Source organism: Colletotrichum lupini, chromosome 2 (assembly GCF_023278565.1).
Source record: "Colletotrichum lupini chromosome 2, complete sequence".
NCBI lineage: Eukaryota > Fungi > Ascomycota > Sordariomycetes > Glomerellales > Glomerellaceae > Colletotrichum > Colletotrichum lupini.
In genome coordinates this window covers 5,960,526-5,983,290 of record NC_064675.1, presented here as the reverse complement: position 1 = coordinate 5,983,290, position 22,765 = coordinate 5,960,526, and the positions used below count along the sequence as shown (strand labels likewise).

The window sequence follows — 22,765 nt, the reverse complement described above, 5'->3', positions numbered from 1 at the left end:
ACTACGGAGTAATATGGTAAGAACGAATAGAGGGGATGAGATGAGACGAGACTAGCGGGAGTGCGTGCTTTGCTGGAGAGGTCTAGTGGCCGATTCTGATGGAAGACCTGGATTGATTGATTACAGAGAAAAGCGAGCACAGGCTGACAAACGTGGACGCTTATCCCATCAGGACGCGAGGTACCTAGCGACCTGACGAATAAGCAGCGATGCTCCGTACCCGAGCAGCAATAGGTAGGAAGGTATCCGTACGGGTAGAAGGTTACGGATCTTCGGGGTACGTACTCAGTCCGCGATGAGTCGTCGTGCTGTTTCCGCCGAGTGCGTCAGACCCGCGAGAACCTCGCAGCGAGTCTACGCAGTAGGCAGGACTTTGGTTCATCTGGGCGCCCTTTGGTAGCGTGGTAAGGTCGACCACGACTACGACGACGACGACAACCGGATTAGCGTCTTGGGATTGCTAGCGACGGGCAACCGTACACTTACGCCGTACCGACCGGCGGCAGCGTAGGTAAGCTCCAAAAGTCCGAACACCACCCGCAGCCCGCAGCGACAAACGCCCAGCTGGCGGAGGCTCGGGAAGCACCCTCGGCCTTGCTGATGACAAACGCCGCCCAAAGTCCACGATGGAGGAACGGCTACCGTGGTGCGGAGCTTAGAGAAGCCCCCACTTTCTGCAGGCACAGCGAAAGACTCATCGCTTTCATAATTTTCTGCTTAGGAAGGTTCGCACTTCGCACCTCGCAATCGCGCAAAACTCCCGCCCACACCCCACCCCACCCTCTCACACCCCCGATGGGTCATCCACCCCCTGCACCTGCACACCCTTCGCTCTCACACCCCTCCCCTTGTCACCGCTCCTCCCTCACTTTTCTTCTCTCCGAGCCCGACAAGTCCAGGTCAGCCAGCACAGCGGAGCAACCTGAGTTAAAAGAAATGTGTTTCCCCTTCCCAACCAGATCTAGAGAAATCCTATCATCCAGCCTCAGCTTCAACAGACCCAAGACACAAGATCGATACTAACTCCTCTCAAGAAGAAACATCTTCCAACCTGACCTATTATATAACCATCATCGACCTTGCCTCTTTGCCATCTCATCTCGCCGCCTCATCTGGTATACTCCAAAAAAAAACAGATTACCAAAGCATCATCACAGACCAAGCCAACTAGCCCAGGCATCCCTGCCCCACTGCATCTTGCACCCCCCGATCTCGCTTTGAGTCATACCAGCCAAAATCGCGACATATCAGTCACCATTGGTGCACAGTCATACAAAATGTCGACAACTACCACAACTTCCACCTTCACTGCTCCTCACACACAACAACCCCTCCGCCTTGCCGTCCAGAAGAAGAAGATGAGCATCACCCAGACGTACTACCTCGCCCACAAGGCCCGGGCCAAGCTCTCCTCCGAGGCTGCCCGCGCCGACCACGACCTCCGCCTCCTCGTCGGCCACGCAAACCTCCTCGACTCTCTGATGCTTGAGCTCGCCGACGCCGAGCGGGAACAGGAGAGCTGGTTCAACCAGTCCGTCCGCGGTGCCACCAAGACCGAGTCCGCCCCCGCTGCCACCAAGGACCGTCACATCCAATGGGCCGACTCCATCGCCGAGGACTCGGAGGACCTCTACGAGGATGATTCCTCCGACTCGGACGACTCTTCCGTCTCCTCTGACGACGACTACGAGGAGGACGACATCGAGATGGCCGACACCGTCTCCCTTCGCCGCATGCCCTCCGCCGCTCCCGCTTCCCCGAGAACATCCACCATCGAGGTCTCGGAAGACTACGACATGGAGGACGACCTCGAGGAGGACTACGCACAGCTCGAGCTCGTCCGCACACCATCCCACTCCAGCTCCAGCTCACCACCAGAGCTCGAGCACGAGCACGACTCTGACATCTCAGATGACGAGTCGATGCCCCCGTCACCGCCAAACGCAGTGCTCACCTTCAACGAGAAGGAGGCCAAGGAAGAGATCCCTCAACAACAATCACAACAGGGCGACGGTACCTTCTACTCGGAAGGCTACTACCTGCCGGCCCGCAACCCAGCAAGGCTCGTGTCTGCCATCTCAGTGTACTAAGTCTATACTCGAGTATCACGCACTACCTTGTAACATGATCTCTTCTTTGGCTTTTTACATCAGCGAGCGTTTGCATATATTACGGCGTTTATCATTTGTCACCGATACCAAACTACAACGGCATGGGTCACGAATTATTTGGATTACAAAACGACAGCAATGTCTTCTCAACTCTTCTCTCTCATCTTATTTTTCCTATATGTCGCAATGAGAAAGCATGGGGTGCCTATTTGGAGGACCCTGATGGATAATGGAATCGGGACTTTTTTTCTTTTCTTCAGCTGTCTTTCCGCTCCCGGGCTCCAGTCCGCGGTTGAGTGGTACCAGCACAATGTGTTACAGAAACCAGATAGATAGCCGCTCAGGGGGTCAAACAGTGCCCTATTCAAAAGCGAAGCATCAAACAATCAATTGAAAAATCAATCAAATCAAACCCCCCTGTCCTCTGCAATACTGTGAATACTCTCTTGGTACGAGGACTTGGAGCAACACAACAAAATAGGTAAGTCACGATTGCATCATCATTGCTTCTTCATTCGCCTCATGTCGGGGCGAAAAGTAGGAGTGTTGGATGAAACTTGCGCGCTGACCGAGTCATTTAGGCAGACCACATGATTCAGCAAAGACCTGCCCGTTACAATGCGCCGCTGCGCGTTACGACGACTCCAAACCGCGCACCTCACAAAAATCGGCTTTTTTTTTTTGGCCTATGCCTATGCCTATGCCTATGCCTACGGAGTACTTGCATAGGTACGCCTGCCATCTTCGCCCATGTACCCGAAGAGGATTGGTGGATGCGCCCTGCGATCTCGGCAGATCGGCGTCGCTCAACCTCCGGTCTTTCCAACAGCTGCTCAGGTGCACGCCCGCCAACCCCTCGCTCGCTCGCTCGCTTACCTCACCTTTCGAAGCCGAGCTGCCTGCCTTGCGCAGCTGCGCTCGGTGCTGCCTGCCAGCCTGCCACGAACGAACGGGGGTTACAAAGCAAATTCCACGACGACGACCGATTTCCGCGCCCCGACATTTTAACGACACGCCCCCCTGCCTTCCGTCTAGTCATCTCTCATGACAGTCACCGTCTCACAGATTTCCGTGGTTCACTAACGCCGCCGTATCGTGGACGAATCACGAGGGGTTTCCTCATGGCATTCGGGTTTTGGCGGTGTGTTTTAACCCCCCTACCGCCGTACAGTCCCTTTTTTTTTTTATGACCGCAAAGAGACGGAATTAATAATTAGGCTGCCTGGAGGTTAAGCCCGTGGTTTAATGGTGCAGGCGAAGAGCAAACAGCGAAAAAGCCGACGTCAGCGATTCGAATTATTCATCACATTCCCCCCCCCCCCCCGCCGTCGCACCCGAAGCGACTTGCACAAAAGAATGTCACCGAGGATGTTACGGATAGTCGCCGACGAGTCAAATGTCACGATGCTTCATTTTCCATCCGAGTTTTACGGATGAACGCCGCTGGCGAACGATGAACGGCGACGATGATCTGATTGGGACTGGTCTGATGGATATTCGATTGGAAATGAAAAGAGAAACGATTGCGAGGCAAGCATGGCGCAGCTGGGACTTTGGGAAAATTCAAGAGGCAGAAAAAATGGAAGACGACGCCAAAAAAAACGATTACGACGATACGAAGCCGACATCAGCCACGAGCCTGCCAAAAAAAAAGGCGTGTACGGTGTGGCATCCCGCGTACACAATTACGGTATGCTGGGGGGGAGGGGGTGTGCAACGCGGCCGCGACAGCGAATGCGAGTCACCGAGGCCAAAAAAAAAAAAGGAAGACTGTCATCAGCACAGGGCGTGAGCGTGCGGACGGACGAATCCCGTCCGACTGGAGACGGCGAACCCAAAGGAGATAAGCCCCAGGGCCCCCCCCCCCCAAGAGGAACCGACGGAGAAGACAACCTCCCGCAATTGCCCTGCCAGAAATCCGCTGGACGGGCGACAGAACTGTTCCCTCGGGGCCCGAACGTGGAGACACGTGGTGCGCATAGGGGCCCGAGCGCGTCCCTTTTTCGAGGGCCGAGGCCACCGTCGTCCCGCGCTGACATAAGGCACTGCGAGCAGCACCGAAAGACCCGACGGGAGATCTGAGCTGCCAGATTTTTTTAAGATTGGCAGATCAAAAGGCGAGATGGAAATGGCACCACAATTGGGGCTTGGCTTGTGAAAGTCTTTGACGAGGGTCGCCCGGGGGGTCCTTGACCACTGGACTGTTACGGCTTCGTCGGCGACTGGCCTATTTGCTGGGCATTGCCTATGCTCTTTCCGCGATGCAGACACGCTAACTATCCTCCAGAACCAAATGTTCGAATCTCACACGGTAATGTGAAGGAAACAAAAAGGACCGGCAACTGGAAGCGACGAGACCACGAAGAGGGGTGTGTGTCTTTTGCCTGCCGCCGTTTGAAATGATTCATCCGGTCGATCCATCCGGTCTTCAGACACACGCCGGCAACCACCATGTCTTCAGCGTCCGACTTCGCTGGCAGGCGGATCGGCAGGTTCGCGATTGAGCCGACACGGCCGGCGATAAGGAAGAAGGTGTGTCTCGTGAGAGACACGCTCGCCGACGGGACGGCTTGACGGTTGTGTTGGTGGTGGTGGTGGTGGTGGTAGGCGGTGGTGCACACTGCCGATCCAGTTTTTCCCCCGCCCGCCCGTCGGAAGCCTTGGCCGAACCGGCAGCGTCGGCGGGAGTCAGGTAGGCAGGCTAACGGGAGGCACATCGGCATGCAGACAGTTACTATGCGTGCAGTCGAATCCATCTTTTTTTGATCGCCAGTCTCGGCTACGGGAAGCCTGATTCGGAAGTGCGTGGGAGTAAAGACAAGGCGAAGTAGGTACGGATAACGTAGAACTCGAGTGCGACGAGACAGCAGGACACGCTTGTTTCTGTTTCACTTGCGTTGTTTCTTCCCGATCGAGGACGTTTGAATCCCGCGGGTTGTTGTGGAGGGGTGGGATGGATAGACGGCCTCTCTATCGCGACAAACGGCGCCGACGGATATGCACCTGTGAGTTGGATTGCAGATTTCACAGGACTATCTAGATTGTAGGTGCCCCCGACTCGAGTCAATACCAAAAGTCTCGGCAAGATTCCGTGTTTTCTCGGTGTATGGGAGTGGAATGGATGGGAAAATCATCGAATCGCACCATGTGAGAGTAGCGTACCGGCCTAGATGTCTAGGTCTGACAAACACCCACCCGTCCGTCGCACTTGGCGGCGGTGCGGGAGTCCCGCGATGGTGTATTCACTTGACCGCCTCCCGTTCGGGTACGAAGTATATGCTGTCCCTTTATCGATCCCGGGGGGAGGGGATACTTTACCTAGTCTACCCTACCTGCGGGTGAGAGAGAGGGAGGGCCTCAACACGGCAGGCAGCATGGGAAAGTGAACAAAACTTACAAACCCAAGCACAACCAAAATGAGGCAGGGCGGTGAAGCCTTGAAAGGTCGGGTTTGGTTCCTGGGGAATGGATTTTGGGGCGGCGACGGTGCCCTAGACGGGTTTTACAAGCATTATGGGAAATTGGCCCAACCTCTTTGCTGGGCTCTCGAGGGTTCGTGACTGGATGGACCGGGGGTTAACTCTTTTCTTATTTCTTGGAGAGCAAGGCGAGGAAGTGCCAAAGCGGTGCCTGAGTGCCTGGACAAAGTGCGTGCAGTGTTGGGACGAGTTGTCAATTTTTGACACCTCATCTCGTCAACCCCCCAGCTGGGAATGAGACAAAGACACGCTGGCGGGCAGGGCTTCATTCGACGAGGATTGATATCAATCACTGGGGCCTGGAAGTCCTGCGGGCGTGGGTTTTATTCGGTTCAGGGCGCGAGGAGGGGGGCCAGACTCAGAATGAAGGAAGGGCTGCAATCTGGAGTCCTGGACCCCATCTGCCTTGCTTGTCCTGCTTGCGTCTCCCCCCCGTCGATCATTTGAGGCTGTAGGCGAGGGTGGAGAGCAGGGGAAGGGAGTTTACCCTCGACAAAGTGTCAATCGTGCACAATGGCATATCCGTAGATCGAGTGTCCTTCTGTTCTCGCCTCCGCGCACGCAATCGCGTCTGTCTACTCCGCAGTGTACGGATAGATCGCGTGATGACGACCTGTGATTGTCGATTTCGATCACGTCGATACTTTGGAACATGAGGGGTGCGGCCCGCACGTGGGGAATGCTGAGGTCACGATGGCGAATTTTGAAAAGGGCGATCTGATCTTCCATGCTTCCATTCCATTGGGAATCACCTGGTCTTATCGATAAGGTAGATCAGATAAGAGGAAGATTGGATTGTGTGTGCGCGGACGGAAGGTACTACGGCCACGGCGTCCGAAGGCTGGGGCAAGATCTTCACGCGCGCATGTAATCACATCATTCCTACGGATACTCCACGTATCCGCAGACTCCACGGCTCTTGGTCGCGGACTTGCGGGTTGTGCCTTTTTTCTAGGGTTCATGATCTGCTTGAGAAGGGGGATCTGAGGTAGTGACAATTTGGATCCGCTGAATTACGCTGTGCAGTGGGAACGTGGGAAAATCCAAGGTCCAGAATTTTCCAAGATCAACTCGTTCTGTGGATAATGGAAAAAAGGTCTCGACTCTCTTCGCAAGAGCACGCAGTAGAGATTGCCAGCGAGTGCTCGCTTGAAAGTTGGACGACTGGACGAGGTGTTCGCCCGCATCTGTGCCCGCACCGCGAGGATCCATCGTTCTCTAACATACCGCCGCTCCACGACATATCCCACCCCCGTCTCCGCCGGGGTGCGGTGGATGGGATTGTTTCGGGCGGGCGGCGGCGCGGAAGGGGGAAGGGGAGTGCAGCGAGCCCAGAGCCTGTGACTGTGAGTCCTTCGGCACGGCGGGGCGTCTTGACGCAGCATGGTGGAGTTCTTTCTCCTCAAGGCAGGGGGACGAATAGTTGCAGATAATCATCGCAGGGGTAAGAATCAGAAAATTTGTGCAAAAGTGATGGTGAGTATTCGATCGTGACTATTGACTGATGAGTCGTCGATGGTCTTCGATGAAGAGGTGGGAAATTCCAATGTGGTCGAGGGAAGCGAGGCTGTCCGCTCCCCACACCACTCGGAGTTTTTGAGTCACTCACCGTGGCCGGCCCTGAAATTTCGCGATGGTGGCCTTGTCTTGGATTGGATTCGTGCTGCCTACGCCGCCGCATCTTTCTTCTCCCTCCGCTTGCCTATCCCCACCGCCGCTCTGCCAGTGCCTGGTGCAGATGGGTGATTGCTTGGCATTGGAGTTAATCTCACTTTGTAATCCGTAAGTCCAGAACCTGGCGGGGGGTCCATCTCTCTCCCCTTGGACGGCTGGAGCCCGGGGGCCGAGAAGTATGGGTCTTTCCTACCTTATCCGCTTTGTGCATAAAGGGGTGTGGTTTTAGCATGTAGCAAATGGGCCTCAAATTGTGCAAAGCCGTGGGGGCTGATATCGTAAGCCGAAGCCGAATTATTCATCAGTCATCCAGGTGCCCAGCACTACTTGTATGCAGTACGCAGTAACTCCGTTCCTGCCACGGCTGGCAAGGATTCTCCCACACTTTGTCCGAGCGTCCGATGACTGGTTCGAGCAAAAAAGGACTGTTGGCTTGGAAATCAGAGACAGAATTTGACGTGCATACACCCACCCCCCTCCCCCCCTCCCTGCCTTTCGAAACGTGAGGAAATGCAAGCAGCGGGCCGCACCTGTCTGTTGCGAAGATCCGCAGAACGTGCTGGATTTGTGTTTGTTGGTCGCGGCCGAGTTCACAGGCGGATTTGTCAGTTCGTGCGAGACCCGGGCTGCCGAGCATTGTCCGTCCGTTATTGACAGCTAGACTGTAGACTCTCATCCAAATCTGAATCTCTTGAGCCCAAGAGAGTCTACGATCTGAGGGGCCACAAGAGCTTCATCGGTCGTGTCCCCAGAGATATGTATCCTCAAACGGGAGAGATGTCACATTCTGAAGCAAAACAGTAGTGCGTGGCTCGCTGCGCCATGCTCCAGGTGCCCACTTCACCCGAGGAAGCTCATGAGATCAATCCCACTTCCGCCCTCGGCACCGAAGGACGGCCATCTCCACAACCGTCAAGGCCGTCCGGATCACGAGACACGTTTACCTTTCGGCTACCCAGGCCAGCGGTTCGCGCAACGAGCACACTGTCTCTCTCCGTCGGGAGGAAACAAACAAGAGTTGGCCCGTGAACCCGGGTTCCTGACATTGGTTTGCGTCTGCATGTCTCTCTCGGAAACGAAACGGTCTGCCCTGGAAGAAAGTCGAGTGCGTACCCGTACACCAGTCATCTGATGAGTTCCAGAGTCAAGGTTGGTCGTCTCAAGCAGAGACTGGTGTGTCCGATGAGACGAGTTGACGGATGGATGGGTGGTACCGGGACGCGATTACAGATATCGCCTGACTGGATGAACGTGACCGTGCCTTTTGACGACCTGACTTGCATCCCATGATGGCGTAGCTCACACTCTACCTATGGCTGTAAACCTCACCATCTTACCACCTCTATCCAGATACAGCGTATCCGTACTCTGCATTCATACTCCGAACATCTCAAAGACCACTACAGGTTCGTGCAGTAAAGGCGTAAGCCGCGTTGTCGCACTCGCTCTCAACCCCGCGTGGGGTGCGCGATAGACAAAGCGTGGGCTCGTAGAGGGGAACTCTCGGCGCGGAGCGGAGTTCGCAGACCTGTGCAACCCCGACGACCGCACAGGAGAGACAAACCTACGTAGTACACTCAGAGGGCGATCCGCCAGACAAGCTCCATCCCAAGGCCATCGGTTTTCCGCCCTACCATCCGCTTACCTCAGCTCACCCTAGCTTCGTTCTAATCACCTGGCAGGCTTGGGCTCGAGGCAGAGAAAGCAGAAGCATTACCGTAAAGTGTAAAACCCGCGGGTTTGAGAGCGGCACAAGGAACCCGGCTCTTCGGGGAGAAGCCAAAGTCCGGGACACCCCATGGACCCATATTTTAGACGTTCACCACCTAGATGAGCTCCCCTTCCCGCGGGTCCCGGTTTTTTGGACCCCTAAAAGTGATGAAGTCATTACAGCGTTAGAGGCGTTGATCCTCTTGCTTGGGTTTGATGAGAGATGATTCCAACGGGGGGTGGTTCGGACGGCGGGCTAGATTCATTCCACGTTTTGGGACGCGGTTGTCCGGCATCAAAGGTGGTTGTTTTCCCATCCCTTTCGGCGCCGAGGCGGGAGTGATGCTGTCATGATTTGCGGTATTGAGGCGAAAGTGTGATCGGCGAGGTGGTGTGTACCAGTTTGGTGCGTGGCGTATCCCTACGGGGAGGACGTTGGGATCGGGACCACGGATCGCCGAGTTGCTTCCTCGATGAACGGCGAAGAGAGACTTGACGTAACTTCTTTCGCCCGATGAGCTTTAGGATCCAAGACTCCGGGACCCGTCTCGACAGGGTCGTCAGGGTCCGTTTCAAGAAACAAGGGTTCCCGTCATCCCGTTTACTCGGCCGAGTGGCCTGTGGCCGAGACTATGTTTCGCGGGTGAGAGATCGTCAAGCCTGTCGTGGCAGTTGATAGTGTTCAACTACAGCTTCAGCCACCGGCACCAGCCTCGCTCCTTCTCACCCCTGTGTCTTTGTAAGCCTTCTAGCTCCTCCCACCCGCGGGTGAACCATTCACCTTCGCTGAACCTTACTTATACCCCCTCGGCGTCGTTTCCTATCACCAGCTCAGGGGCGCCCGTTTACGGTTGGCGGGTCAGATCAAAACTGCGTGCGAGGTAGTGAAATGGTGGAATAACCTGATACTCCAACGAAATCAGAGTACGGGTTAACTGAGGTTCGCCCTGTTCGATTCCGGGCAGGGGCCCGAATTGTGAGGTCAGCATTGCCTCTCCCTCCTTGCTTTTCCTTTTTGAAATTGAATCATCTGTCATCAGGGCGGTGATTTGTCTCCCACGTATCCCCTTAGTCCTTACCACTAGCTAGGCCAAAGACTTCATTAGGAGTAGATAACTTGGGTCCGGTTGTACGACAATCGGTTCTTATAGCCTGCTTGTCTGCGAGCATGAAACCGGCGGAGGAGAGAGAATCATCGCACTTCCTAAACCGGAGCCTATATGCCGTTGTAAAGTCTCTAGTATATTCAATATATCCTTTCCCTTATATCCCCTTCCCTGAATAGTTACTAGTTTCTATTTGAAGATGAGCATTTTGCCCTGAATCAAAGTCGTACCCTCATTCAAGTCCAAAGTAGTAGTCACGTTGGATACGAGAGGTTGATTAAGATGCGTACCACCGTTGGCAACCTCCACATCGGTCCCGAACCGATCCGCCACCGTGTTAGTAAAGCAGAAGCTATACGCCTTAATACACACGGATCGGAACCTGCTGTATCCGAGGGCCCAAGGTTCTAGTTTACACATCGTGATGCTCGTGACGGACTTCTCCTGCGTCGAAGGGGGGCCAGAGGTGGTCCACTCCAAGGCGCACAGCTGGCTAGGATACGGGGGCGCTGAAGAGCAGTGATGGCTAGACTTGGCCGCCGCTGTTGTGACTTTGTCAGTTGTGGTCAGGAATTTATCGAGAATAGTTGGTATGGGTGTAGTGCTAGCCTATCGGGCCCCGACCTTAGAGGTCTGGCCGTTCCTGTATGTTGCGTCGGTCCGTGTGAGCTCATCATTCAGCAGTACCTTTCTCCAGTCATATTGGGACTAGCCCTCACTGCTGATGGTGTTTGGATTCAGTGAGGTAAGATATCTGGGATCGGGAGCTCCTTGGATAGTGATTTGCAGCTCCAACTGATACTACACTTTCGGGATAGACGAGGACGAATGCTTGACCTCGGTACTCTCATCACTGAGAGACGCGATACATCAGCCATCTCACATGTTACGCTAACCCGAACCATAGGACCATTCAACTTACTCTCCACTCATAGACTAGGAATAGCTCAACAGCCCAGTCCGACAAATACGCGCGAGTTATGGTGTCTGTCTCAGAGGCCCTTGTAGCTGGCATTTCCCCGACGCAACGTCTCCCTATGTGGTGACTCAACTTACACGTTGCGCCCAGCTGGACGAAGAGAGAAAAAGCCATGCTGAATTCTTCTCGGCTGGAGGCGGTGTCTCGAAAACTTCCCCATGTCAACACTACCAATGGTCGAGTCACGAATAGTATGCTCGACCGATCTCTGTGTGAATCTCATAGGCACGTCATCATCTCGTTGGTCATGACTACCACGAGTGAAGAAGGCTACAATCACAACTTCTGTAAATCGGTCATGCGATGGCAGATCACACAATGCCAACTGCCGAATGAAACGAAAGTTACTCGGCAAACGAATAGACCTGTCACCTAGGTTTCCCCATAACCTGCAGAGTGATATAGTTGTAATGTGTTTTGTCGATTGAGCTAGCGCCTAAGACCTTCTGACTACTTTTCCCCTAACCACCCCCTTCCTCTCAGATACATGCGGGCCTCCATGGAATGGACGAGTTAATGATCCTTGCATAAATGGGCGAACCCAAATGTTATCCAGCGTGCATGAGACCTTAAGTCTGACAAGTCTACCATTTAACTACCAGTCACCCTGACAATGGTAGGGTCGCTGGAGAAGTACGAGACGTAGTGCAAGGTGTCGGGTCTGGCCCAGAAGACATTGACTTGATAGTAATCGCCAGTCTTATCGTAGAAGTAAAAGTTGTACGTCTCAGTGCAGGAGAAGGAGAACTCATTGTAGTCGATCCCACTGGTTTGCAAGTTGTATCGGGTGATGCTGGTGATCTGGGTTTCTTGGGCCGTAGGTGTCTTGAAAGTGGAGAAGCCTTGTGGAGGCGGTCCCCCGGTCCAGTTGACCGTGATATCGAAGGGTTGCTTGCTACTCTCAGCTAAAACATTGTCGGCGGGACCATTCACTTCGGCAGACGTGATGGGCGTTCCTTTGGGGACCCCGACCTTGAAGGTTCGGCCATTGGCGCTCTTGACGTCTGTCCAGGTTATCTCGTCACTCAGAGGCACCTTGCTCCAATCGGGCTCAGGCTGGCTGTTCTTGCTCATGGCGACAAGTCTGGTGATGAGGATGTGGATAGAGAATAATTGAACCGAAAATTCGGGAAGCGTTGTCACAGAAGATCTGGATGATAATGTAGTGTCAGGTCAAATGTCAACGAACTCTGGCTCTTCATAACGGTGAGAGGTGCGTCTGCCACCTTTTTAAATACTTGGAAGCTAACATCCTTGTTATAGCGTGCGGCCCGTCCCTAGACCATTAGTGACTTGATTCCAACGCGGAGTACTAGCGGAATGTTTTGTCTCGAAGCACGAGGACTCTCGGTTCCCTTGGGTCGCCAATCCCTAAGCGTAAATTCACTTACACCATCCAACCACGCGATGTTGACTGGTCGTAAATGTGATAAGTGACCAAAAGTCAACAGTGATCTGCTTTTGAGTTCATGTGGCTTACAAGCACATTCTTTCCCCTTTTCAGCAGATTTCGCCATGTGAAAAGCATGGGCGATCTTCAGGTAAGCATACGCATCCGTACTTTTTACTTATAGCTGAAGGCTTGGTGCGCAGAGCTGAACTTCTCACATACCCTCTGGCTCAGAGTGATCCGCGTCCGGCATCATTTACGATGGCTGGTCAATTTCTGCAAGGTCGCATGGTTCGACATGACCCAAGACCCTAGACATTGATTTCGAAATGATAGGTAAAGGCCATAGCGATTTACGGTTCAGCTGGTGTTGGTCACCCCCAACGCCGGGGAGGCGTTAGGTCACGAGTTCCTGAAAGACGTTTCCGGCCATATTCGTTGCCCAGACTCCATTGACTCCAGCGTAAATGACTATACTGATCCATTCTTCACGTCCACAACATCTCAACACAGCCAGGAAATTCTGTTTGCAACAGGAGGGAGGCCACAAATCATGATGCCATTCTCCTGGGACTCGCCTTTGTGACCTCGTTCTCCCACAGCGCATCTCAAAACCTAACTGGGATTGCGGTACACATCGTATCGCTCCACAACGATAGGTACAAAGGCGCAACGTCGACTGGCAAGAGAGCGCTGCCCGAAGATAACGCTTCTTCACAACCCTAATGTCAACTCCTCCAGGCGAGAAGGAAAATGTAGTTTAACCATTGCCTGACTTGTCACACGTTGCTCCAGTGGCAGCACGGCACATCATATGCCCAGAGAACGCTCTGATTAGTTGTGGTTTAGTTACATAGGTAGCTAGACCCTTGTTCCTGATGATACAAAATGCTACCACTTACACAGAAGACGACGTTGCAACGTAGAAAATTGTTCTGTCCATATGTATGCTAGCCTCTGTACTCGAAGGGGTTATGTCTCTCTCATTATATCTAGTGCTATATGGCCGCTGGTTTCCGTTATTGGTTGAGCTTGAGAGCGAGAACGCAGGGTTGGGGCAAGTACGAATAGCGCGATTTTCTACGGTCGATGCTTCCGACCCCTTGCGGCCTAGAAATTCAAAATAGACATACAGATGCGGGAAGAACGCAGCATTTAGGTAGCTACGCCGCAAAGCTATCTGAGCGTCCTAAGCGTGTCCCAAGCGGGCTGATTTCCCCTCCCTTCTCTTCTCCTGCCTAGCTAGACGTGAGGAGTGATGGTTGTCCTATTCAAGGTTTCATGGGCCAGGGGCAAGCTATACGAATTCCAGAAAGCGCAAGTCTCATCATGTGCCTTCTCTCAGGCAGGGTATTATCGACGGTGTATACTTTACAGTCTATATCTTCCTAACAACATTACTTCGGCCTTGAACTTTTCCACATCTCATCATGAATTATATCTCTTCCAGTCAAGTGGGTGGCTAGTCCTCTCCTCAAATGGTACGCAAAATTCCCAGTCAGCCATCCCTCAGGGCCTAGCCAACCTCACTTCCGCGCCTCCGTCCCGTCCAGCTCCGCCGCGTAATAGTGCCGCGGCTCCCCCGCATCCATCTCGGGAGGCTGCATCATCTTGGGCGGCACGTCGCTGCCCGAGAACGGCGAGTGGTCCCTGTACTCCCCCTGGAGCTCCGACGGCGCCGTCGTCATTGACGGGGCGGGGCCCGGCGAGTAGGCCGTCTGCTGGTGCTGCTGCATCCCGGCATTGTGGTTGTTGTTGTTGTTGTTGTTGTTGTTGTTGTCATAGTAGGCCGCCGAGCCCGGGGCTTCGACGGCGTTGGGACCGGTTTCTTCTGTCGGGACCTTCTTGTGCTTCCGCCGCCTCATGAGGAAGAATGCGGCTAGGCCGATGAGGGCGACGCCCGCTACGCCGCCTACCACGCCGCCGGCGATGGCGCCCGTGTTGGAGGATTTCGAGTCGGAGCTGGTGCTGGAGCCGGAGCCGGAACCGGAGCCTGAACCTGAGCTCGAGCCTGATCCGGATTTGCCGTAGTTCATGAGAGCTTCGACGCCCGAGCCGTACTGGACGCTGGCGAGGTTACTGCAACAAAAAGTCAGCGGGACTACACTCTAGATAATATGTTGTCTAAAGGGAGAATGGGATCAGAACTCACCCCTCATTGTACCAAGCCTTGACGACGTCGGGCGAATCGTACGCGGCGGCCGTGGGCTCGTACGTGTCCTTCCACGACAGCGCCGTGAGGTCAAAAACGCCGACGCCCTGGCGGAAGGAATCCTCCTCGTTGAAGAAGAGGGTCGAGTTGGCGTTGTTGGCCATCCTGTTGACGCCGCCGAACGTGATCATCTGGCGCTGGCCGGCGACGACGCACGACTGCGTGTCGCGCGGGGCCGCGGAGGTGTAGTTTGCCTTTTGCCAGACGAAGCCGGGGAGCGAGAGGATGTAGACCTCGTCGAAAGTTTCCTTGTTGGCGATGTTGCTGCCGCCGTACATGAAGCTGGTCATCGGTTAGCATCTTTTCAAGACTGAGGTTTTTTCTGGCAGAGTTATCAAGAAGAACCTACATCTCGTATGTGTTGTTGGGACCCTGGGCTCCGACGGTGCAGTGCCACATGCGTGGGCCCGGGGCGTTGCCGCTCGTCTGTTGGGTATACCACACCTTGGTGACGGGGTCCATGAAGTAAATCGTGCTGAAGCTGAGATAGCCGACGTTATCCACGCTCTGGCCGGTCCCGATGACGTGCGATCCTCCGCCGAAAATCATAATCAAACCGTTCGGCCCGTACGGCGCGTAGTGCGCCGTGGCGCCCACGAGGGTGCCGTAGTCGGAGTAGGGCACGCTGTCCGAGTTGTTCGTCCACGCCGTGTCCGTCGCCGTGTAGTTGAACTGCAAAAAGCCCGGCACGGGGCCGTTGGGGTTCGGGTCGGACCCGGAATCGGAGAACCCTCCAAAGTAGAAGCCGGAATCCTTGGTGCTGACAAAGGCGCCGCCCTGAGAGCGGGTGAGGGCCGTGAAGGCGGTGTTGCCGTGGGGGAGGACGGTGCCCCATTGGCCGCCGCCGCTGCCGTCCGGGGTGAAGTGCCAGAGTTTCGCGTCTGGGATTTTGGCGCCGTAGGAGGTGAAGCCGCCCCAGATGTAAAAGGAGTCTGACGAGTTGTCGGTGAAGATGGCCTGTCTCATCATTTTGGGAGCCGACTTGGAGGTTTCCTTGATTTCCACGTCCTCTGGCGTCCATGATTTGGTGAGGTCGATTGAGAGCGTCGTGTTTGTCGGGTTGGAGGGCCGCCATTGTGACTGGGGACTCAACCCGCTGATGACCTGTGATACTTCACCTCCATCGTAATAGACCCAATTGCCAATGACCGACGCTGGTGTTCGTTAGTGATGCCCTCTGTCTTGAGAGAGCACATAAGGCCGAAGCTTACCTCGAGCAAAGACTCTTCTGCGAAAGTTGTTGACTGAGGGGACATCCACTTGCGCGCTACAGATAGAAGAAAGCTGTCCAACGGCGAGGAACGCCGCCAGCCATGATCGCAATACCATGATGGGTATGGTCGAAGAATTCGCTGTGAAATGCGAACGTCGCGATGATCCTCGGTGTTGTCCCGCGATCGACTCGCCGCTTCTCAACTTGGTCGATGCGCGCAGACTACGGCGTGTAATGAAGGTCGCCGCCCCTAGGAATGAGTACCCGTACCACAAACGAGAGAAAATCCTTCAGACGCGAGATCAACTCATCCCCCAAGTGACGATCACAGGCGAAAATCGAGAGAGAGAAAGATGGTTAGAGACGAAAGTGTGGCGCGAGCGGGAAGGAGCGCGAGAAGAACATGTCTCGATGCTTTTCTGCAAGACAAGGGAGGGTAGCATTGGGACCAGACACCTGATATCCGTAGGATTCGGGCGGGGATCCGCTCGAGGTGACGGGATTGATCATTGCCCTTCCATACCCCTGATCCTCCAGTCAATCTCGACTCTTTTGAGTTGTGAACGGTGAACCCCAGTGGCCCGGCCCCCCTACAAGTTGCTGATCCATCATCCCCGTACACCGATTTATGGGGGTTTCAACTGGTAGTCTGGTATTCGGCACGGGAAAAATTAGCTGATTTGGTGCGAATAGGTGCGACACTGGCAGTCTGTCGCACTCGTCCTTGGCACCCACACTGCCACGGGGCGGCGTCGAGCATTAGTGCTTACTTGGAACCGCTGGCAACATGGCTGTCATTGGCGGGTGCCTGCTGGGGTTGGTTATTCCAGGGAAATTTGGGAGTCCACCAGGGTCACAATCCCACTTCCGATTGCCTCTGTGCCTTCAGCCTTGCCAGGAGGAATGCACGCTTCTCCCGCTGTGTGCTGCGCCCATGGCTCACTGCCGCGAAGGTGCCGCTCGACATTGTTGGATATTTGCGTCATGGATATCGGGTGGCCGGCAGTCGTGATTCTGAGACATAGAGAGGGAAGACAATGTTCCAGGTCGTATGGCGGTAGGCGAGAGAGACGTAGAATCGTTGGCCACCAGGCCAATTAGCTGATCAAGTTTGGTAAAGCCACGATGGTTTCCATGTGCCTCAACACTGATAAAATAGATCCAACTCAGGCACCAATGTATCTGTATTGACTATTGCCGAGCGAGGACGGATATAAACGTTGTAATCGCTGACTTAATCTAAGCGCGCTGTGTCGAATCGTATTCCACATCAAGTTAGTGCGTCCAGGCAACGAGTGTGAGCAATGCCGGCATCAGTCGCCCTGACCTGCAGCAGCGCGTCGTCGGTCCTCTTCAGAAGCAGTTCCACCTGGATCTTCGTACATCGTCCCCAGTGAATACAAACCCACTTGGATAGAAAACTTTGAACGATATCATGGTCCGAGGAGGATGTTGCAAGAAAAGCTTCGTCTTTACTTTAGGCAGCACTTTAGCTTCGAAAAGCACAGGCCATACAGAGGGGAACCCTTCCTCTCAGGTCGAGAGTGAGACGAACCTCTCCAGTCTCCACCATAAGTACAGGTTTCTTCCGCCAGTGGGGCAGAAACTCGGAGCAGCGCCGTCCGACCCTCCGTCCCTGACATTAGACATTGTCCAGTACCATGGGGCCTATCCCCGGGCCGAGAGTCCCGTGCGTCCCGGAGCTAGGACGTCATGACAAACCAAACAATTTTCCCATTTCACATCCTGGGCGCGGGCGTGTTCGAATAGCCGCACAGCGAGCTCGGTCGCCGATTGAGTCAACACATCATTTAATTTTCTTCTATCTTCCCTTCCCCGATACATTTTCTTTCTTAGTGTTGAAGCATCCCTAGCTCCAAAGGGCACCCGACCCGCAACGATGAACACCGTAACCCGCAACGCGACGCTCACAGCGCGCAAGCAGCTGTCCGCCACATCCTTCGTCTGCCGCACCTGCCGCCAACAACAACAGCGCCGGCAATACTCGAGTACCAACCCGACGACTCCAACCCCGGCGCCCCCCTCCGCCGGCTACGCTGCCCTCCCCTCGCGCCGCCTCATCTCTGTAGCCGGCGCCGACGCCGCCAAGTTCCTCCAGGGCGTCATCACGGGCAACATCGCCTCCGAGGCCGCCCGCGCGCGAAAGACGGGCTTCTACGCCGCCTTCCTCAACGCCACGGGCCGCGTCCTGCACGATGTGTTCATATACCCAGACCTCGCGGGCCTCGGCGGCAGCGCGGCGGCGGCAGAGTCGGAGCAGGCCGGCACGCGGTTCCTCATCGAGGTGGACGCCAACGAGGCGGAGAGGCTGGCGAAGCACATCAAGCGGTACAAGCTGCGCGCCAAGCTTACCGTGCGCCTGCTCGCCGCGGACGAGACGACGGTGTGGCATGCTTGGAACGATAGCGGGAAGTCGATTACGACGGATACCGCGCTGCTGGACACAATCACCAAGGATCCGCGGACGCCTGGGTTGGGATATCGCGTGATACAGGGCGGGGACGCGGCCGCGGCACCGCCTGGGCTGGCACTGGATCTGGACGTCACGACAGAGGACAGCTACACCATCAGGCGGTACCTGCAGGGCGTCGCCGAGGGCCAGGACGAGGTCATCCGGGAGCACGCGCTGCCGCAGGAGACGAATATGGACTACATGAACGGGATCGACTATCACAAGGGATGCTACGTCGGGCAGGAGCTCACGATACGGACCAAGCACCGCGGCGTGGTGCGCAAGCGGATCCTGCCGTGCATGATTTACGACGTGGACAGGGCGGCGCCCCAGACGCTGCAGTACCGACCCGAGGCAGCGGACCAGGACGCCGCGAATCACGGGCCCGAGGGCGGCCTGCCCGCGGAATCGATCCCGCGCGAGACGAGCATCGGGAGGTCTGGCAAGAAGGGGCGGAGCGCGGGCAAGTGGCTCAAGGGCATCGGGAACGTCGGCCTGGGCCTGTGCCGGCTGGAGATCATGACGGACGTCGTCTTACTTGGCGAGACGGCCGCGTCCACCTTTGACCCCGCCAACGAGTTCTTGCTGAAGTGGGGCGAGGGCGAGGGGGACGGTGAGCAGAACAACGCTGTGAAGATCAAGGCCTTCGTGCCCGAGTGGTTGAGGAACGGGTTGAACGAGGCATCTGGGTAACTGAAAAGTCAGTGCCGCTCGTATTGTAAAATAGAAAGTAAAAAGGGGTATAATCGCGTAGTTGAATCGCCGCGGCCTCGTCCGCCATCATCTCCTCCACCAAACGCAAGCCGAACCCATCCCGAGCCCGTCTAGTCTTTATTCCTCGGGTCGAGAGCCTGAACAGTCTCGTATTTTTGTTTGACCTCTTCCTCAGTCGCCTGACCTGCCTCGGCAGCCTTTCTCGCTTCTTTGAGTCTCTGAGCCGCAATCATTCGTGCCTTGAGATCCTCCCATTTAGGGGGTGCTGCTGATGAAGCCGGCTTTGGTGCTGGTTCTGATGTGTTCGCTACTACAGGCGTGCTCGCATCACCAGTAGCGTCGCCCATTGCGCCGCCCTTCTTCCTCGCCTTCTTCTCGGCCTTGAGTCGCCTCTTCTCGTCCAGCCGTTGTTGTAGCTCTGCCAGCTTCTCATCGTATTCATCAGGCTCCCTCTCCCTCTCCAACCGCTCCAGGTTCTCCCGCTTGAACCTCTCCGACTCCTCCGCCATGCGCCGGCGCCCTTCTTCGGCAAGCCGCGCCCTCTCCCGCTCCAACTCGCGCGCCTTTTCCTGCTCTGCGAGCTTCTGCCTTTTCCCCTCCTGCTCCGCGGCCTCGAGCTCGTCAATGAGGCGCTTGCGCTGGCCCTGGACGCGGTCGCGCTCAGCCTTGCGCAGGAGGACGGCCTTGCGGGCGTTGTCATATGCGGCGCGGGCGGCGGCATCGAGCAGGATGTCGCGGGCCGTCTCGATGAGCTCCCATTTCTCGGGGTCAAAGGCGTCCTTGAGCTTGTCCGGGTGGTAGTTGAGCGACTGTTTGCGCCACGCGCGGCGGACGTCCTTTTCCTCGGTGACGGTGCTGTCGATCTGCAGCAGGTCGTAGAGGTCCACGTTGTTGGACGAGTACTCCTTTGCTTTGGCGAGGAGGTCTTTGTTGTTGTCCATTTTCGGCGGTATGTCGTGCTGGTTTCGTTGACGTGTATGGGATTCTGGTGGTGGGATGCAAGTGGCAAGTTGGAGTTTGGCATGTGGTTCCTTGAGGCTGCTGCCAAGGTTCTCCGTCAGCTCGCGCCCGTGGAGAATGGTGGCACTGGGTGGACGTCGGGGAAAGTGGGGACGCACTTTTACGCCCGTACTCCAACTTTCATTCTTCTCAATTCCAACCGCCACAGAACCATCGTCAGTCACCTTTCTCTATCTATGTCATTTCTCCTTCATTGGGATCCCTTTTCGCCGATCTCGCCGCTTTCGCCTTCAGAGTGCCCGTCATTCAGCCTCATTCTTCTTATTGTGAAGAAATGACAGGAAGAGTGCCACCATAAGGCCTGGAATGGCAAGTGAGATGGAAGCAACAGCCACATACCATCACCTAGTAACGGCAGCCAAAGAGATAGTGCGCCCGCAATGATCTTATTTCGATATGTCCGACTACCCTCGCGTTTCAGCCAACCAAATTGTGAAGAGAATACTTACTACCGGCTTTCTGGGTCTACAAATCCGATTCTAATCTTTTTCCGTCATTGAGAATATCCCATCCTTCTTCCAGATTCCTGGGTCGAGTTGATCATGAAGACGACAAACGGCTAGCTAGCAGGCGTCGCGCGTGGCTTGCTCGACTTTACGTCCGTACACACAAATGTTGCCGTTGCTTGGCAGTCATTCGGATCTTGACACCACATGGCATTCTCAACCGTTCTGCAAGGATTCGACAGGGACAGAATACTCAATCTCTAGACCATCACCTCGCACTTTGCTTGCTGGTCAGGGACCCTTGCTTTTTGTCCGTTGCACATCTGCTTAGAGTATCTCTGCTCACGCGACGAAGCATCGCACTCTGATATAGGGCTCAGGAGCACACCCATCCGGTATTATGCCTTGCGTACCATACCTACATGGCCACATATATGACTTGACCAAGGCAAGCGAGCAAGCAGAAGAGGGCATCGAATGGGCACAAGTTTGTACCCATCTTCCATTGCCTACTCTCAATCCTGTGAGCAAATTTCCGACTTGGACTGCTCCAAAGAGTCCACATGAATCTTGGTTTGTGGCGTCCATATGTTGAATGCCCTAGCCTTTGTTTGCTCCCACGAGTTCAACCTCCAAGACCTAACCAAAAGCATCCAATATGCATTGTCCGAGCTGATTGCTTAGGAAGGGTTGAACGAACTACGGATAGCTAACTCGAACTGTCTTGGGGAACCAAGATTTCAACCGAAGCGAGGAGCAAGCCACTCGCAGGCCAAACCTCTTCCACCCAATTTTGTCGGCTATCGTGGTCAGTGCCAGACGATAAAATAGCCTCTTCCCAGGATCTGTTCTCGCTGAGGCTGGAGCGCTTGCAGCCAGAGAGTATCTCATGCGGCTAGCCTCGAGGTTCTCAATCGTTCCACCGCTCTCCATGGCTTTAATGAGAGCAATAGGCTCGCTTGGGGGTAGTGCGCCTCTTCATCAGCCCATTCGAGAGAACGTTCAGCTCGAACTATGCGCCCGTTCGTGTCGAACCGTCCACCTACCTCTCTCTCTCTCAAGTATGTCAAAAAGACATTGTAGATGCGGTCATAGTCGTCTTTGAGGCTATAGTGGACCTCCTACCACAAAGTGTATGGCTCGTCGGCTTCGGAGCAGTCAACGCAGCGTCACAACAGGTGAAAAACCTGGTTTCAGAACTTCTGTTCAACGCCACGTCTCAAGTTGAGACAGATTGACGCTGACATTCCCGCCTGCCAAGAAATGGCGGCGGATGACGGGCAACACGAGGGTGAGAGAGCTCTCCTCCTTTACCATGACCGGTCTGGGTCTGGGTGTGATGGCAGCCGTTGGACTGACAATGCGTTTGGCCGACATGAATAAGGGCACACCACGGTTCCAAGTCCCTGGATGGGTTCGATGAGACCGATTGAATGGGTGTCTAACACTGAAGCTGGCGAACCTAGATGCGGTTGACCGCCACTGATGGAGTGTTTTCCCTGCGAATTTGCAGTCTTCGACTAGAAACGTTGCATCACCGACGAAGCTGGGAAGGGCGGCGTAAAGCCAGATTGCGGACTACCTGAACCTTAGTCCCGGGTTGTCAAAGAAATTAGGTGGACGCTAGGACATCGGGGAGGAAGCATGCTCCGACTGAGCGCCGGAAGAGGTTAACCACTGCCGAGAAAAACGCCGGCCGGAAGCGGCTATGACAATTCCGGACGGATGCCACATGGCTCAACGAGACGCCGACAGCTTGGGTCCTGTCGGCACTATGCCATTCAGACGGTCGACGGATTCGATCTGTCACAGAATGTCTCGAAACATCGCCGGACTTGGTATAATCAATGAGAAAATTTCACGCCCACGTCGACAGGTCATTGGTTGACGGACAATATTCTTGCCCGACTCGCCCGATGCCACAACTCTGTGCCGCAATTCTCACCTGCCATCCTCTCTTCGTCCACTCTTCGTCCACTTCGACTATGCCTGCTTTGAGCTTCGGTCGTCGTCCACCACTGCCACAAGTCTGGAACATCTGCAGCCTCCAGGGCGCCTTCCGCATCATGCTAAACCCCCCTCTCCGTCAGACTGGCTCGTCCTTTCCATGCAGCTCGAGCTGACAGATTCCTCTGCCACCGATCGCCCGGCTTGGCGGGCCCTAGCAGCTAGCCTACTTACCTTGTAGGCAGCTGTTTCCACCAGAAGGTTCCCTTGAAGCCCAGCTCGCTCTCGGTA

At 55.1% G+C, this 22,765-nt stretch overlaps 10 protein-coding genes across 10 annotated transcripts; 5 read left to right on the top strand and 5 right to left on the bottom strand.

The window, feature by feature from the left end:
- Window positions 1-1,277: 1,277 nt before the first annotated feature.
- On the top strand, window positions 1,278-2,090 carry CLUP02_04128 (uncharacterized protein; the record flags this gene model as incomplete). The annotated part of the gene is made up of 1 exon (XM_049283144.1): window positions 1,278-2,090. One exon carries the CDS (start codon window positions 1,278-1,280, stop codon window positions 2,088-2,090), a length of 813 nt encoding a protein of 270 aa, XP_049140287.1.
- Window positions 2,091-2,701: 611 nt separating this feature from the next.
- CLUP02_04127 (uncharacterized protein) lies at window positions 2,702-3,301 on the top strand (the record flags this gene model as incomplete). The annotated part of the gene is made up of 1 exon (XM_049283143.1): window positions 2,702-3,301. One exon carries the CDS (start codon window positions 2,702-2,704, stop codon window positions 3,299-3,301), a length of 600 nt encoding a protein of 199 aa, XP_049140286.1.
- Window positions 3,302-3,647: 346 nt separating this feature from the next.
- Window positions 3,648-4,193, top strand: CLUP02_04126 (uncharacterized protein; the record flags this gene model as incomplete). The annotated part of the gene is made up of 2 exons (XM_049283142.1): window positions 3,648-3,801; window positions 3,892-4,193. The coding sequence occupies 2 exons, from the start codon at window positions 3,648-3,650 to the stop codon at window positions 4,191-4,193; spliced, it is 456 nt and encodes a 151-aa protein (XP_049140285.1).
- Window positions 4,194-7,105: 2,912 nt separating this feature from the next.
- Window positions 7,106-8,554, top strand: CLUP02_04125 (uncharacterized protein; the record flags this gene model as incomplete). The annotated part of the gene is made up of 8 exons (XM_049283141.1): window positions 7,106-7,322; window positions 7,378-7,469; window positions 7,501-7,542; window positions 7,602-7,691; window positions 7,818-7,876; window positions 7,933-8,043; window positions 8,096-8,347; window positions 8,407-8,554. 8 exons carry the CDS (start codon window positions 7,106-7,108, stop codon window positions 8,552-8,554), a joined length of 1,011 nt encoding a protein of 336 aa, XP_049140284.1.
- Window positions 8,555-10,042: 1,488 nt separating this feature from the next.
- Window positions 10,043-10,144, bottom strand: CLUP02_04124 (uncharacterized protein; the record flags this gene model as incomplete). Its single annotated transcript, XM_049283140.1, has 1 exon — window positions 10,043-10,144. The coding sequence occupies one exon, from the start codon at window positions 10,142-10,144 to the stop codon at window positions 10,043-10,045; it is 102 nt and encodes a 33-aa protein (XP_049140283.1).
- Window positions 10,145-11,650: 1,506 nt separating this feature from the next.
- Window positions 11,651-12,705, bottom strand: CLUP02_04123 (uncharacterized protein; the record flags this gene model as incomplete). Its single annotated transcript, XM_049283139.1, has 3 exons — window positions 11,651-12,209; window positions 12,353-12,371; window positions 12,672-12,705. 3 exons carry the CDS (start codon window positions 12,703-12,705, stop codon window positions 11,651-11,653), a joined length of 612 nt encoding a protein of 203 aa, XP_049140282.1.
- Window positions 12,706-13,975: 1,270 nt separating this feature from the next.
- CLUP02_04122 (kelch repeat protein) lies at window positions 13,976-16,672 on the bottom strand (the record flags this gene model as incomplete). The annotated part of the gene is made up of 5 exons (XM_049283138.1): window positions 13,976-14,528; window positions 14,602-14,943; window positions 15,011-15,815; window positions 15,873-16,124; window positions 16,645-16,672. 5 exons carry the CDS (start codon window positions 16,670-16,672, stop codon window positions 13,976-13,978), a joined length of 1,980 nt encoding a protein of 659 aa, XP_049140281.1.
- Window positions 16,673-17,774: 1,102 nt separating this feature from the next.
- CLUP02_04121 (folate-binding protein YgfZ) lies at window positions 17,775-19,040 on the top strand (the record flags this gene model as incomplete). The annotated part of the gene is made up of 1 exon (XM_049283137.1): window positions 17,775-19,040. One exon carries the CDS (start codon window positions 17,775-17,777, stop codon window positions 19,038-19,040), a length of 1,266 nt encoding a protein of 421 aa, XP_049140280.1.
- A 131-nt stretch (window positions 19,041-19,171) lies between these two features.
- Window positions 19,172-20,002, bottom strand: CLUP02_04120 (uncharacterized protein; the record flags this gene model as incomplete). The annotated part of the gene is made up of 1 exon (XM_049283136.1): window positions 19,172-20,002. One exon carries the CDS (start codon window positions 20,000-20,002, stop codon window positions 19,172-19,174), a length of 831 nt encoding a protein of 276 aa, XP_049140279.1.
- Window positions 20,003-21,267: 1,265 nt separating this feature from the next.
- CLUP02_04119 (uncharacterized protein) lies at window positions 21,268-21,460 on the bottom strand (the record flags this gene model as incomplete). Its single annotated transcript, XM_049283135.1, has 2 exons — window positions 21,268-21,324; window positions 21,401-21,460. The coding sequence occupies 2 exons, from the start codon at window positions 21,458-21,460 to the stop codon at window positions 21,268-21,270; spliced, it is 117 nt and encodes a 38-aa protein (XP_049140278.1).
- Window positions 21,461-22,765: the final 1,305 nt, after the last annotated feature.